Below are 13,270 nucleotides of genomic sequence, written 5' to 3'. Positions count from 1 at the left end.
AAAAAAGAAAAAAGCTCATTTGCAGACAGGGGTTCCATGTGATTCCTCTCAGCTTTGAGCTTTAGTTCAGAAGGAAATGGATAAGCACGCCTTTTATCTCCATGTCTACTGTCATTTTCCTACTTGCAGTGAGGCTACTTCACACCACAGAGACTGTAACACTGAGTTTCACGTTCTGAAGACACTGACACAGAAATGAGTATCAAACGTCACTATTTCAGCTGACAAGGCTGCTTGCAGACAGCAAGAGTGGATTGTGTTTAAGATGCAATCTGGTTTAAAGTCTAGTAGTTAACAGTCATAAACTAACTCGTATGGAGTAATATGCGAATCGTCTAAAATGTTTGGGTGAAAGATTTAAAAACATAACGTTAAAACTCAACTCCTGATCAAAGGCACTGAACATAAGGCACAGAAGGCGGCGGAAATAACTAAAGTAGAAACTTGATTAAAGCTGAATTAATACTGGGAAAAGCGACACTTGATCAATATAACTCAGCCGAATTAAAGGGTGACCCTTAATGTTTATTTCTCTAGCTTAAAGTGTTTTCTATCATTTAAGAAAACTTTCCAAATAACGACGACAAGTTAAATGAAGGATTTTTAAAGGGAATTCCGCTCTGGAGGAACGCACACGTTGCAGCTTTGGTTTCTCTGGACTGACGTCTCCCCAAACTACCAGCTGAGTGAACTGACTGTTGGACTGACCTGCTTTGGAGTGGACGGTGTAAGTGTCGACTGTTGTCCCAGCATGGTGCTCCTGACTTTGGACAGTCTCCTGTCCGGGTCCGGGCCATAGTCTCTGAGAGATTGCTTCCCTGACAACTCTGGCGCCGCTGCCCGTAATAGAATATATGAAGTCCATACCGCTACCGCTGCAAAAACCGAGCTGGGTGCGCTAAACACAACACTTTCAAAGGGTCTTACAGCCCGCAGCCATTGTACAAGACGTAATGTTTGCAAAACCTAACAGGCTCAAACTCGTGGTGTGAAAAGCCTCCAAGCCTCTATACATTCCGAAACAGGAACTCTTTGAAATACGTCAACAAGTGCAAACTTTTCGCCCCTAGTGGAGTCGAGCAGTGCAGCGCAGTTTCCAGCAGCCTACTGCCCTGCTGGCCCTGTTGGCCCCATTTACAGTGCAAACAAACACACATGGATTGGATGGCTGTCTCCATATTTGATTTAACTCTCAACAACCAAAACTAAAAGTTTGGCGCAGCAAGGACTCACTGACTCCATGTGACTTGGGGCCAAATCCTCCACTCTTTTATAGAGCCATTTCTATAGGCTTACATCTCTCATGAAATGAATAATGAGTTCCACATTCAGTGCTGATTGGAGGCAGCCTTCTAAAAGGTTATTATAATTCAGTTCATGGGTATGAAAAATGAACTTTCAAAAAATCTTTATAAATAAATTAATAAGTATATGCATAAAAATGCAACCCCAGTCAACCCACACCGCCACTGTTGCTAGGATATTTCATAGCCGTTGAGTGTGGGTCTTTATGGCACCCAAGATGATGACATCCATCTGACTCCCGCCATAATAACATTCTAATAAATTGAGACTTTCACATTCAATACCAAAGCACACTTCTGTGCCTATATGCGACTCAAGGGGGCACAGCGAAACCTGTGACATATAAGTGTCTGCTCATCCAGTGAGGGATAGAGGGAGATGGCATTTACTGTGCATAAATGAATGTGGAAAAGTGAAAAACCAACAGGCTAGAACAGGATGTAATAATTGGGCAGCTGACTCAGGTAGTGAGCTGGAAAGACAGGGATGCATTATTCATTTAAGGGCAGAGCTGTGGTGAGGCAGCAGTGTAAAGAAGTCCTGGAATGTTTCAGATGAATTAGAGGAGTGATCAAAATGGGGGACCCATTTGTTCACTCATTCACATCAGCAAAGGCAAAGAGGGGAGTGTGTCTTTTCAAGCTGTAATCTGACAGGGGAACCGGTGTTTCTTTCCTGGCATCTGTGGTAGGTGGGCCGAGGTTAGAACAGCTGTTATAATTGAGTACTCTGAACCTGTCTGATTTGAAACGGAGTCAGGGCCATATTCACTACTGAATGTGCTCCATCTGCTGGTTGCATTGGGTAGTGCATGCTTTAGTGAGCTGCCGGCAAGAAAAGTTTAGGTCAACAGAGGTAGCAATCATTAAAAAAAAAAAAACCACAGGTCATCAAAATTAAATCATTTGCAAAATATATAAAGAATATTCTCCTTCTTTTTTATTTCAGAGAAAAGCTGCCTGCTCCTTTCCATATAATTCAAATCTGTCTTAGCATGGTGTACCGTGAATGCACCTCTCGTTCTGTGCAAATGAAAAAGGCTACAGCAATATGACCATTTTCATTATCTATTCATTCATAATTTTATTGATTAATCAGGAAATCATGAATTAGTGAGTCAACAAATTCTCAGGAGAAAGTGACCAACTGTCCAAAACATATTTCATATACAGTGATATGAAACAGAAGCATTTCAAAGACTATTTGTAAACAATTCTGGCACTGATGCATGAGAGCCGTGATGCACTTGCAGCCAGGGGGTTTTATTTGGCCCTCTGTTCCTCCCTGACCTTGCGCTGGGTCCTGCTGGTACACTTGGCTCTTGGACAGTGTATTTAGACAGGTCTCAGACTGGCCCAGTGCCACCCCACAGGGCCTTGTAGCTGCATGATATACTGTGTTGCTGTACAGCTGCCCAGAGCAGTCATCAAATCATCCATAACATCCTCAGAGGGAGGCTGACTAGCATCCTCCTCTCTGTGCTATCAACCTCTTAGGATGAGAGATACATTTTCTAGCAGTGCCGACCAAACAATAAAGCCGAATCTAGTCATGAAGGCCAATTTTCTCTGAGAACTCCTCCACCCCCTAATTAAGCTTTAGTGTGACCAAAGAGGGAAAATGTAACATTTCCCTCTGTGCTCATCCAACAGCATCAGCCTCATTGCATGGAAATGATGTGAGTTACTTTGGTCTACTTAAGCTAGCATGTTTGATGTATTGTCTGTTTCCAGAAATTTTATAGGTGATTAAAGAGACTCTGAAACCAATTAACTAACTGACATCAATTATGCCGTTATGTTCTTTTGAATTGTTGCAAATTAGCCTGTTTGTTTATGGCTGATAGGTCATTATACTGTCTTCCTTTGAGTATTTACAGTACCCTTTAATTTGTGCGTGTGTTTACAGGGGGTGCACATTGTATAATGCTATCCTTCTCATCATTAATTTTCTAATATGATCAGATCAGCACTTGAGAGTGCAGTAATGTACTAGTGAGGGAATCATTGTATTTAATGACTTTAAAATGGTACAAGAAGCCATATGAAAACCTCCTGGTGTCAGCAGCTGCCAGCAAAAGCCCTGAGAGGGTCTAGTGTGTGAGGCTTTGTCATCGTCTGAGAGCAGGGCACTGGGGAGCCAGTGTTAATCTCAGCAGTTTCCTATTGAGAGCCAGGTACGCTGCTGCCTAATCCTGAGAAGAGGAACGCTTTCATTATGGAACAACAAACACGACAGCCACTGGGGAGCTGCCGCTTTTCCACTGTCAACGGATGGACGGAATACATAAGCGTGGTTACATAAGCAGAGCTGCAGCACACTGGTGTGAACACCAGCATGTGTGCACTGGAATGGCCGCCTTAGCATGTGCACACGCGCACACACATGCTATTTCACACAACTGCAATGTGCCCTTTCCTCCCAGACATTTCCTGCGTGCAGTGGAAATCACTACGACATGCATGCAGCAGAGGCTTCACTCATGCGACACAAACACACCTGCTGGCAACACAAACGAGCCTGGTTATATGTGGTTATTGGGAAGGCTCATTGAGACACGTACAGCAAAAGAGATGGTGTGAGATTTTTTTTTCTCAGAAGTGATGGGTCTCACGTGGCATTTCTTGGAGCATCATTGGAATGTAAATATGGGAGATAAAGCAGTCACTGTCCCGTGTTTCACAAGCGTTCTGCTCTATTATCCCGCAGCCTGTACAAGACGCGTAAACAAGATGATGACCAATAAAGGCAGTTTGCTGCTGGAGGAATGGGGCTGAGGCATCCAGACAATGGCGGCAATCACAGGTGTTTAACAGCCCTTGTCAGTAAATCCCTCCCCGTCTGAGGCGTTTTCATTGGGGAAGTGAAGCGTCGTCTCTCAAAAGCTGTCAACGCTACAACAGATGAACATGTTTTTCACTCCGGCAGCAGGACCCAAATATTCATGAGAGGGAAACATGAATCAAATGTTGAGCGGCGCCTGTTAAGACCGTGACAATGCCAAGCTGAATCACCAGATCATCTGGAGCAATAAGGCCGTTTAATTACTCAACACTGAGGTTGTGTAAGCGTGACTGCTGTTACTCAGACCTTGCTTATCATTTGTCAATATTTTACATGAACACCGTATCTGAGCCTTCAGCATCTCTTAGCTTGTAACTTATGTGAATTATGGAGCGCGGCCCATTGGTCGTTATGTGATGTGTAATGTCAGAATTAATATTAATACAATCAGGAAGTCTCAGCTCTATCAATGAGCACGTAAACAGAGATGATTAACATGTTCATAACCTAGAAGGCAGGTGAAATTTATGTTTTTACCTTTACCTTGAGGGTTTCTGTTATGTAGTATTGAAATGCTTTTAAGATGTGTAATGCGTGGATACAATGCATTTTTCAGTGCTAAATGGGTTTTTGAAGATGAATGCGCACTGTGTCAGCTGGATAAGTTCGTCTTCTCCTCTATTTCTCCTCTTATTTCTAAACTATGTCTTTATTTTTAACGACATGAATATCATCCTGCCAGGCCTTGGTGAGGTGAATTAAAAAATGACTTTTAAGCTAAGAGTGGCAGAGATTCTTTCTTCAGTTGTTACTTCATTCCACTCATCTGTTCTCTGTACCAGTTACTTGTAGGCTGACAGACATAAGAGAGCGGAACAAATTCACACTCACAATAACATTTAGACCTTCCAATCCACCTGATCTTTGGACTGTGGGAGGAGAAGAGGACTGGCTGAAACTGAAGGAGCCATCTGATTGGCTACACATAATTCCCTATTGAAAAAAAAAAAAAAAACTGTACTAAGCCATGTCAGGGGAGTCTGAATAAACTCCAACACATATGTGTGTCACATTCACACATGACAGTTTGTAAATGCAGGTTCACCAGTCTTTAACATGAAATGTAACAACATTCAAATGTGTTTTTGATGCAAACTGCAAATAGCATAGAAAAATGTTAATGTGAAAAAAGTTATTGATATGTAAATCCCAACATACATCCTTCTGTGTGCATTCACCAATACTGACACTGATCTGAATCAATACACTGTTCCCATATAACTGCTTTGGTTCTGGCCGGGGACCTTTGTTCCATGTCATACCCCTCTATCAACACGTCAGGTCCTCTGTCTCAGTGTTCTGTCTCCTACCATCCAATTCAGCAATATGCTGAAATAACCTTTAACAAATGGGGCAATGTGCAAAAACCACAAAGAAAGGATTACATGACAAAAATGTAATCAAACCAACACCTGACGACTGAGTAACTCCACCCACTGTGGAAGGCCATGAGAAGCCAACAAACACTTTTAACTATGTGAAGCTGCTGTTTGTAAGGCTAAGAATGAGCCACCTTCAGCCTCTCACTGAAATGATTCTGCTATTGTGAAAAAATGGGCTTTAAGCAGACCATCATGGGGACATTCAGTTACCCAGACCAGCACTGGGCCTTGACCTGTAGGAAATGAGAGGGAGTGAAGGCTGAATCACTTACAAGGCTTCCTCCCATGCCAACCCCAACTGTGAACAACAAGGTGCCTTTTTTTTTTTTGCTACAGGTCATGGATATTGTGTCAAAGGCTCAAGATCAAAGGTTGGAGCTTTAGTCTCCAGAAGAACTACTTGCAACAGTACTGACAAAAACACTGTCCTGCCGTGAGAGGAAAAATAGGATCCAAGCGAAAAAAACATTATCGCATCACAGACACTGTCCTAATTTTAGAAGATAAGCCGCTTGTCACAGTCAATTGTGCTTTTATGCATCTGGGCTTTTCCCTCTAACTAATTCGGGAAACCCTGGCCAAGAGTTTTTCCTCACTTTAAGTCAGATTTGTGACCAGAAGGAGCCAAATAAATCATCCAAGAAGTGGCTCTTTTGTTGCTCTTAGAGCTTTATGCAAAGCGAATATAGAATAAAGACCAAATGAGCTTGGTAGATGAAGAAGTCTCCACACTCAGTTAGTACATGATGTCAGTAGAAATCAACCTCTGTATTCTAGTTTAAAGTCTTCGTGTTAAGATTCTGCAAGAGACAGAAGCCAAGGAGGTGATGGCTGAAGTGTTGTGGTGCCATCCAGTCTGACACTGACCCACCACCGCAACAATTCAACCCACTGTTATTGCCTGGGCTTCTCTCTCAGGACAGTTCTACAGGGTGACTAGTTGTGATCGATGACGATGGCGTCAGAGCGGGCTATCTTTCACCGCCACTTCCACTGCCCCCGCTCACGGTCATCTATCCTCTGTGGATGTCTGTGCTGTCTGAGGGCACCCCGAGAGGCTGGGTGGCCCCGACGACTGATGACCACTGGCTTAGCAGGAAGAACACATCCGTCTGCTGAGCGGAGGGCTCTCTCCTGCAATCTTTTCGCCTTCCTCTTCCTCCTTTATGAATGCATCTTATTCCCTCGCAAGCGTGCCGTTAATTTCAGGTACAGAAGACGAGAGAAATAGGGGAGGTGGGAGGAAAAATGCAGCGGATGAGAAAGAAAGAGAGGGTGAGGGAGGAAGGGAAGAGGAAGGCACATGCATCAGACATGCACCAGTGCTCTCCTCATACAGGGCAATTTATTAAAATAATAAAGCCCAGCCTTGCGCTGAAGGTTGAGCCCACAATAAAGCTGACAGGGACACGGAAACAGAGGCTACGAGACAGAGGCATTGTCAGGCAAATAAACCAAACAAATGCTCTGTTATGTCAGTGTCCACTTTATTATCTGTGCTGAACTCTGCGAAAGGAGTTAATTGATTCCTTTTAAAGTCAGACACAGTCATATATTTCATCATTACCCTAAAAAGCCTCTCATGAATCACTCAGCTACAACAGAAGCACAAAAGCACAAAGATTGCTCTACATAAGCCTCTTCGCCTCGACGGGCATTAGAATCAGACTGCGAACAGATACAGCAATGCACTATGGGATGGGAGGAAATTAGAGCCAAATGGACATCTTAAATCCGACAAAGATGGCAAGAGGTGCTGCACGCTCTCTATCTGCTGTAAAACTGTCCTCACCCTGGACACTCTTCATTTATCACCTGATATCACCCGTTCCACAAGTACGCCAAATTGGATAATGAATCTCTCCCCCCAGGAGATGCAGCAGATGAATAATTTGTTGGTTAAATTATGAGCCGAGGACATATTGCATCATTCAAAGTGTGAGACGTTAGTGCAGTTAAATGGATGCAACCTTTTTGAGTCCATACGAGTGAATGCGATTGAATTAGGGTCCAATGAAATCATAATTAACTGTGCAAGGAGGGACTCATTAACAAGAGTCACACCGAGTCTGTTAATGAAACACACTTAAGTCAAGTTTGGTGTAAACTATTCATACACAAGTTATGATGCGGCTTTCCCTCTGAAAATGTTTTCTTTACATCACACATTAAATCTAGTTGCTCCAAATATCCTATCGGACCCAAACGTGAATCAATACAATTATGTGGTGCAGAGAAAGAGCAACAGTCTCTGATTTTCTTCCAGTCTCACAGAATAAGCATCATTACAGTCTTTTATTACACAAGAGATGCCAGAGCGAGAGCTGAGTGTGGGATTTTCTTTACTGACTTTGCTACAATTGTACCTTTCCAATAACTTGGACTCTCTTCAAAATGGCAGTTTTTTCTTTGTAAGAACTTCTGGAGTCAATAAAGTCCAGACAGAGAGAGAGAGAGAGACATGAAGTGAGAAAGCAAACGCAGGTGCAAGCAAAAAAGGAAGAAAGAAAGAGGATCGGAAAGCAGCTGGGACGGTTTAAAGGGAAAGTTTAAAGGTCCAGCGTGTAGGATTTGGTGGCATCTACCCTTCGCCTCAGCCTCCCCTATGGTGGGTGAAACTCGTGAAAAGCATCCTCTAGAGTCAGTGTTAGAGCCACAGTTAGTCCTATGTTCTTCACACAATGAGACCTAGCTCTCTACAAAGTTCAGAAACACAACTACTGCATCTCTAACGCTGCACCACATACTTTAACTTCCTGTAAAAAAAAATATACTACCAATAAATTCGTCAGCCATAAAGCATGTGACTGGACTGTCCTGTTTCTTAGGGTTTTTACTGTAAGTCATCCCTCTTGTTTACAGTCCAGCACTCAGGGCAGCATATGAATGGGTACATGCTTGGACAGACAACATGTGTCAGTCATGCCAAGGTGGCAGATTAACACCCACAGCCTGTACTGTCATGTCTGACCAGAGGACTGATATCATACCCAAGGCTTCAAACAGACACTGACACTGAGCACTGCCTACACACAGCCATGACCCCGCATCCTCTATGTAGCATGATTAATGTGTTGTCATCTTAATTCAATGATGTTCTAAGTCTCCACAAAAACATAGTATAATAATAATGATTACAAAGTGCTTCAGAACTGAAGGTATAAACAGATTTAAGATGAGGCAATAGCAAAAACAAAGACAGTATACACACAAACTAGAATTTAACTGGGCCCAATTGAATTTTCCAATGACAAGAGGCATTTGTGCATTAATGCCTATTTTCATTACAAGTGTGTCCTTTAAGGCCTGTGTGTCCTCCACACAGCTGAAACTCCAGTAATACTTGGTGCAGCCAGAGTGGAAAAAAGAAGGAGGCATTCAAACCTGATGCATGTAGCTTCTGCTTCTATGCTTCTTTGTGACAGTTTTCCAGAGCCCTGCCATCCAGTGAATGTCCAGAGCAATGACCCATGTGGAGAAGACAGCGTAGTGCACTGGCCGGCTAAATCCTGTCCTCCAGCCATTCTTCCTCTTGGATAAACCGGTGCATAGCAAACGTGGCCCCGGAGCATGTACAATGCAAAGTTCTTCACATTCTAATGAGAGCTTGAGGATGATGATGAGGGGGGGTGCAGGGGTCAAGGTGGATGTGGATGAGTCATACCCATAGCCTGTTTGAAGCTCAACTCCAGCCCTGTTGGCTTGGATTCAACTTTCCCATCTTTTGTCACCCTTACCCACTGATTAAAGCAAACCTACAAGAACAAAGCATACTACAAAAACTAAACCCAAAGGCCCTTACAGCACGTCTTGTTCACTACAGTGAACACTACAGCTCAGCAATGCCATATATGTAAAAATATGTAAATGAAGACATTTGGAATAATACCATTTCTGTTTTTTTCCTCTGTGTCAAAATCTCCTAATTGTATTCTGACTGAACCTTTTAAATGTTATTTTTCCATATTGACAAAAATTCTCAGACAGTTTTGGAGATTAATAAATTGTGTTTCTTGAGACTACTTAACAATAAAAGCCAGCTCGCTCTTTGCCAGTTGAGTGCTTTTAAAGTGAAGCAGCAGCAGAAGTGTTTGATTTCCAGAGCTTGATCCAGCCCTGATAAGGTGCAAAGAGAGTGAACTGTGAGGCCAAGACCAATAAAATAAAATGAAAAAACTAAATTAGAGGCTGCATCATTTTCTGTGACTCTCTCTTGCAGGTAAGTAGACAATTTGCATCCCATGCCAGCATAGTGCACTCCGCCACTAACAATGAAACTGAATGTAAATACACTGAATGGCTATTGGAGAAACCCTCCTTTAAACTGCACCTCACTGTCTTCCTCAGTGGATGCTGGTTGCTAACTGAGGGGGCTAGCCTGACCTTTCAACTGCACGTCACGGTCTTCAGAATGAGCAAATGCAACCTCCTGAGGAAGACTGTGAGATATTAGGATTTATTGGGATTTCAAAGTATTTGGTACTTTTAATCAATTTGGAGCAGCCTCAATAGCAGCATCTTGTCTTGTCTATAGTGGTCGCCACTGTTGTTATTACTCCTCCTTGGTTCCCTCTTAAAGCTTGACAATGTTGACTGGTTAATCGTTAGTCCCGCTGTGGCGCTCATTACATCGACTGCTTTTTCAACCGAGAAACCGCTGTTTTATGTTAAGTGCCAGATATATCAGTCAACGCAAGGGAGTGGGTGGATTCAAAGGTCTGGATCCAGGCAACTGACTTCAGATGCACAGTTAGGTTTTTGATCATAACTATTAAGGATTCACATTAACACAACTTGTCACACTTCAGCACAGGCCTGCATTTCAAATCTGCAGTACTGCAACTAATCAGTTTCCATTGACATTCTACACTTCTCTTAATTCAATTAATTGTTATGTAAATATCATCCATAACTGGGTAATGGTTTATCTGCTCCTTAGAGGCATTGACTAATTTACTCACTTCTGAGAAGAAATACTGGCCTTGCACTGGCTGACATTACATAAGCAGGGTTTCTTCTGTTTTTAGCTGCGCCAGCCACAGCACCAACGCATGCACATCAGATACAAGCAAAATAGAGCTGTTTTTAAATAACATAACGCCCATAAATTCATGAGTAAAAGGGAAACAAATATGAACAGATTTGTGAAGTGGCAGATCTCATCTTCCCCCTGCTGTAAAATGAATCAATAGCAGGGGCCGGTTCTGGCGTTCGACAGTGGAAAACTGCTTACTCTTCATTTGAGCTATATGTAATCAATCCTAGCCAGAGGATGGCTAGAGCCCTTTCCAAACTAAGTGGGGAAACAGTGGGATTACTAGCTCTGTGGCATTTATAAATTGAGCCCAACGAGAGGAGAGCCACCAAGAGACTCCCGGTCAACGTAATTACACCGGCAGGCCAATAAATCCGACCCACAGATCTTTTACAGTAGCACTGCAGTAAATTCAGCAGTGAGCCTCTTTCCTCACATTGCTTTCCTGCATTACAGAAGAAAACATTAATGTTTTGGTTGCTGTCTAGTAAAAAAAAAGCAAGAAAGAAAAAAAATGTGGCCTTGCTAGCTACAAATCTCTGTGGCCTTCGCTTCTGGCCAAGCTGTGAGTCAGTGTGGTGATGTAGATCTGCACCCTGTTGACTCTTACATATGACAGTATAGTGTGTGGATGGAAATCTGCATTTAGTACCCTTGAAAGAGCTGAATGCATGCCGCTCTTGAGGTCCATCTAATATTCTTCCCTTTTGAAACCATGAAGCACACATGAAGCACACAGGAGCAGCTTAAAAGCACAGAACAGTCGTCTCTGGGGACATTTAGAAATGACTAATGTCACACAAATATCCAAAGGACATTTGTGGCAGAGCTAACATCATACTGATATTCATGACATTGAGACAGCCTGAGGATAAGTGATTCTGTTGTCCCCGGTGTGCGTGTGACTTGCATGCATAAGTCCATGCACAGCAAACACAAATCTTGACCTCTGCTGCAATTTCCAAGTAGGTACTTTACTATATTTCTCCCCTAAGATTGTCAAGAGCAGGAGCTGCAATTTCTTCCATTTTGCCTTGAGTTACAATATAAATATCCAGTTCTGAAAATTTGACTTGATTCAGTCAAAAATCTTCCTCCAGATGAAATCTGGTTAGTGCAAGATTGATGAAACCAGAGTGCTGTTTCATTCTGTCTGGGGGGAAAATAGAAACAAGGCCCCTCTCAGACTCTCAGCGAACCATCTCCGGTCAAAAACACTGCTTTCGAGTCATGCTGTTTGTAGCTGTGGAAAAAAAGGAAAGTTCTGGACAGCACCACAGAGCGGTGATTAATTCAGCAGAGCAGCTAGTCTGGTCTGGATAAGAACATGGAAGGAGCTCAGAGAATAACAAGCACAGAGTAAAAAGTCAAAACCTGGAAAACCAGAGGTGACGTTCTCTGCCCATAACCAAGTTAGTGTCCGAGTGCTCCATTGCCATCTGGGGATGTCTAAAGAATATTATTGACCTTTGTGGAAATGCTTCCTGAACCCTCCCTGCTTGCTGTGGCGTGAGTGTGTGTGTGTGTGTGTGTGTCTGTGTAATGCACACCGGGATGCGACCATCAGACCTGCAGCATTACAAACAGCGCGTGTGTCATATGAGAGGCACCTGAACAAAACTCATCACTGCTTTTTGTTTACCAACGGACAAAATCCAGACATATCAAATATCCAAATTTAGGTTTGCAATAACGATGTGATTTGGCTGCCTCTGATGCTGTTTAGTGTGAATGCAGCCCAGGAGGCACATTGTTGTCAGGCTTTTCTTATCAACACACAGCGTAGACTATGGTCCCCTGTAGGCAGCACCACGTTCACAGGATTAACTGTGGAGGTTCTTGTACAATGTTACCCAGTCTGCCTTAACCCCCGGTGTGTGCAGAAAGTGTGAGGGATCAAGCTCATCTGCTTATTGTAGACCTTGTTTTAGTTGCATAGGACCTACATTTCCAGATTCAATCAAGCAATAATGTGGACATTAAACACATGCTGTGGAGCGGCTGTGGCTCAGGAACGTCCTCGGGCAAGACCACTTTGCATGGTATCCTGCTGCCATCAGCGTATGAGTATTTGAGTGAATGGATGGATGAGAGGCAAAAAGCAAAAACTTTGGATAAAAGTGCTGTATTACAGTGGTCCACGCAGCTAAAGCTAAGTAACATTGTTTGCAGAATGGCTAAAATGAAACTTTTGGCTGTCGTCCTGTTAATGTGCTGTCTGCAAGCATGTCTGCACTTGAAGATTAGTAGTCAATGAATATAGAAAATCCCTCTTCAATACCTTTGTTTGACCGTGAGTGAAATTATCTTGCTAGTGATTATAAACCAGGTGCTCCACAGGGCTCACGAGAAAAATACGGGGCTCCAGAAAGCAGGAGAAAAAACTGCTCGTTTTTATTTCTCATGAATTCTTGATAATAATTAACGATAATTATCAATGAGTCACAAGCCAACATTTGTTTTTCTAAGTTTATTTACTTGCAAATGCAACTAATCAGTTTCCACAAGGGATCTGACTTGATGCTATGCAATGCTACTGAACGTGTTACTAGGGATGAAGACAATGATTATCTTGATCAGTGATTAATATGTTGTTTAGTTTTTAATTAATCAATTAATCATTTAGTTTCTGAAATGTCAAAAGACAGTGAAAACAGCCTGATCACAAACTCCAAGGGGACACCTTTATGTCTTATGCTGGCAG

The 13,270-nt window shown here is 42.7% G+C and overlaps 1 protein-coding gene across 7 annotated transcripts in view; it reads right to left on the bottom strand.

Annotated features, from left to right (window-relative positions):
- The window catches only part of oxr1a (oxidation resistance 1a), a 152,919-nt gene that overhangs the window by 60,700 nt on the left and 78,949 nt on the right, over nt 1-13,270 (bottom strand). The window contains exon 1 of one of the 7 annotated variants that reach the window (XM_076737850.1): nt 709-976. The exons of the other annotated variants lie outside the window; for them this stretch is intronic. Within the exon in view, the coding sequence (XP_076593965.1) occupies nt 709-865 (157 nt within the window). The 5' untranslated portion in view covers nt 866-976. Of the gene's footprint in view, nt 1-708; nt 977-13,270 lie in introns of those variants that run through there. 7 annotated transcript variants of the gene reach the window in all.

The sequence above is a fragment of the Chaetodon auriga genome, chromosome 8, assembly GCF_051107435.1.
Source record: "Chaetodon auriga isolate fChaAug3 chromosome 8, fChaAug3.hap1, whole genome shotgun sequence".
NCBI classification, from domain to species: domain Eukaryota; kingdom Metazoa; phylum Chordata; class Actinopteri; order Chaetodontiformes; family Chaetodontidae; genus Chaetodon; species Chaetodon auriga.
This window is presented reverse-complemented; position numbering and strand designations above follow the sequence as displayed.